Source organism: Protobothrops mucrosquamatus, unplaced genomic scaffold (assembly GCF_001527695.2).
Source record: "Protobothrops mucrosquamatus isolate PMUCROS unplaced genomic scaffold, P.Mucros_1.0 scaffold18347, whole genome shotgun sequence".
Taxonomy (NCBI): domain Eukaryota; kingdom Metazoa; phylum Chordata; class Lepidosauria; order Squamata; family Viperidae; genus Protobothrops; species Protobothrops mucrosquamatus.
The window spans coordinates 1-3,022 of NW_015404106.1; the positions used below are offsets into that span (position 1 = coordinate 1).

The window sequence follows — 3,022 nt, forward strand, 5'->3', positions numbered from 1 at the left end:
GGTGACTTTGGGCCAATCACCAGGAGGCTGGGAGTTCTAGTCTCGCCTTAGGCATGAAAGCCAGCTGGGTGACTTTGGGCCAATCACCAGGAGGCTGGGAGTTCTAGTTCTAGTCCTTAGGCATGAAAGTCTACTGGGTGACTTTGGGCCAATCACCAGGAGGCTGGGAGTTCTAGTTCTAGTCCTTAAGCATGAAAGCCGGCTAGGTGACTTTGGGCCAATCACCAGGAGGCTGGGAGTTCTAGTCCCACCTTAGGCTGGCTGGCCGCTTCGTATGGCTCCCTCCGGTGCGACTCTCAAGCCATTACAGAGGATCACTGGATCCCTCCCACACGGGGCCCCGTGGCCCTCCCACATCATGCGGCAGCCCTACCTTAACATGATGCCCGTCCATGTAGCGAGTGGCGTCCCGGAAGAGCCGGTAGGAGATGAAGCCGTGGGGATCGACGCTGTCAATGAGGGGAAAAGCTGTCTGGGAGAGGAGAAAGAAGGCAGAAAGGAATGACCAGCCCCAAATGATTCCAAAAGAACTTTCAAACACGTCCAGGTGCCACGAGCAAGATCAGCTCGACTCAAAGGAAGCTGAAAGTGGTCTGACTCTGATGCTCTCTGTGCGCTCTCAGGAAACCCCTTCAGCAGGGTGCACAGACAATCTGATTTAACAATTGTAGTGATTCACTCAACAGCAGTGGCAAGAAAAGTCGTAAAATGGGGCACACCTCACACCTTACAAATGTCTCACTTAGCAACAGAAAAGGGTTCAAGTGTAGTCGTAAGTGGAGGACTACAGGTATTCTTTAGAATATCTAAAATATTCTTAGAATACATAACATAAGTTATTCAGAATACCTAAGATCTTGTCCTGATTTGACATCCTCGTGTACTTTTTCTCAAGGTGTTAGCAGAGTCCTGTGCCTGCCCATTTTAGAGCCTCAGCTCTGGATTTGGCCCAGCTCAGGGCTAGGCCACCTTGGCTCTTTTATGACTCGTGGACTTCAACTCCCAGAATTCCTGAGCCAGCCTGGCTCAGCTTGGAAACCTCTCCCTTTCCCCGTCAGCACGGCTGGCTCAGGAATTCTGGGAGTTGAAGTCCGGGAGTCATAAAAGAGCCCAGGTTGCCTACCCCTGGCCTAGCTGGATCCCACGGGTTAACTCAGCTCCCAGAAGGCAGAGGTGGACCCCTGCAGCCTTTTTCCCAGAGCAGTTCCTGGCCTTCGGGGTGAAGACTGGGGTGCTGCTTTCTCCCCAAAGACAGGCCCCCTCAATTAGTGCAGCAATGGTTCGGATTCAATGGGATGCAAGGGCCGGGGAGGGGGCCATTCATATTCAGATGAGCCGTGGCACGCTCCCTGGGAGAGACCCCACTGCCACCACTCAAGCGTGAGAGAGGAGGAGCGTGGAAGGGAGGAGAGGGCCAGGGGCACAGGGGCACGGGCTAACCAGCTGTGCTAAGCTGCCCCTCCCTCTCTCGATGGCCTGACATGGTCTGAGGTTATCCCCTGCGGTCACTCTGCATCTGTGTGGCCAGCATGAGCATTGGACACAAAGTCCAGGCTGGGTCGCCCTTCCATTCCTTTGCTGGGACATTTGTGTCCAATTCCCCCAGCTGGGCACAAACCTCAACTCAAGAACAGGGTTTGATGGCCCAGCAGCGGCTGGAACTACGAGGGAGTTTTAGCTAAAGCACAAGAGCCTCCCAAACGGGGCAACTTTGAAGACTTGGGGACTTCAACTCCCAGAATTCCCCCCAAGTTCTGGAAGTCCCAAGTCTTAAAGCTGCCCAGTCGTGGAGGCTCCTGAGCTGAAGGATCTGTTCTTCATTTAAAAATAAATAAGGGATTTTAATTTCAACAGCGGGGACAAGTTCATTCTGCGTACTTAAAGAAGCCTCTTTAAAATGGAGGGGGGGGCACAGGGGCTACCTCCCCAACCCCTTTGCCAGCGGGCAGGGCCCCTCCCTGGAGCACTCACCATGCCTGTCTCGGAGGTGAAGATGACGATTTCGTAGAGTGGAGCCAACTGTTGGAAGAGGTTGTCGATGCCCGGCCTCTTTTTGAAGCGCCAGCCGGTCACTAACTGAGGACAAGAGAAAGAGGGAGAGACCTTGAGAGACATGACCCCTGAACTGTATCTGCAGAGGGATGAGAGGGAAGAAAGGAGAGGAGAGAGAAAAGAGTAAAGGAGGGGAGAAGGAAGTAGGAAGGTTGGAGGAGAGAGTGATGAAAGAGAAGAGGAGAGGAGAGGAAGAAGAGGGAAGTAGGGAAGAAAGAGAAGGAAGGGAGGAAGAAGGTAGAGAAGAAGGAGTGGGGATGCAGTGAAAGGGGAAATGGGCGAGCAACACCAAAAGTCATGTGTATGTATTTATTTCATGAAAAGTATCTTATATATAAGAATGTAAAAAGAATGTATGTTAATATCTGATAAATATCACGGTATATGTATGGGGGAAAGTTTGGAAAAATAAAAAATAAATTAAAGAAAATTAAAAATTAAAAAAAAAAAGAGAGAGAGAGAAAGCGAACGCCAGCTAGGCAGAAAGGACAATTATCAACTAATAATCTCCATCGGACCTGGCAGATATTCTGGTGCTTTTCTTGCAGGCGTTTCATTATCAAACCAGCTAAAATCAGCCCACTCCCTTCTAGCACTGAAGTTGATAGCTAGTTTGGTAATGAAACGTCTGCAAGGAAACCACCCAGCTCAGAGAGCACCAAGGACCCCACGACTCAAAAACGGTGGGTAGATGGAGCAGGGTGGCAACCAAGTGCCCGCCGTGCCCCCTGGCTCTGAGGGGAACGCGCTGCCCCCATCCCCAATTCCTGGAAAGGATACAGACCGACCATTCAGGGTGCAGCAGGACATCGGTGAGTTCAATAACCAGGGTATAAGGCGGCTGGTAATACGGTTCCTTCAAGGGATCTGGCAGCAATTTAGGGCTGGTGGGCTCCATGATCATCTGGAAAAAGAAACCGAGGCAGGACGCCATCAGAAGATGCCAAACTGGTTTTTTTTGGGGGGGAGT

At 51.3% G+C, this 3,022-nt stretch overlaps 1 protein-coding gene across 1 annotated transcript; it reads right to left on the reverse strand.

The window, feature by feature from the left end:
* Positions 1-373: 373 nt before the first annotated feature.
* On the reverse strand, positions 374-2,956 carry LOC107301857 (mitochondrial import inner membrane translocase subunit TIM50-like; the record flags this gene model as incomplete). Its single annotated transcript, XM_015831028.1, has 3 exons — positions 374-472; positions 1,972-2,076; positions 2,837-2,956. Coding segments are annotated over 3 exons (324 nt in total), but the record flags the coding sequence as incomplete, so codon positions are not given.
* Between the last annotated feature and the right edge of the window lie 66 nt (positions 2,957-3,022).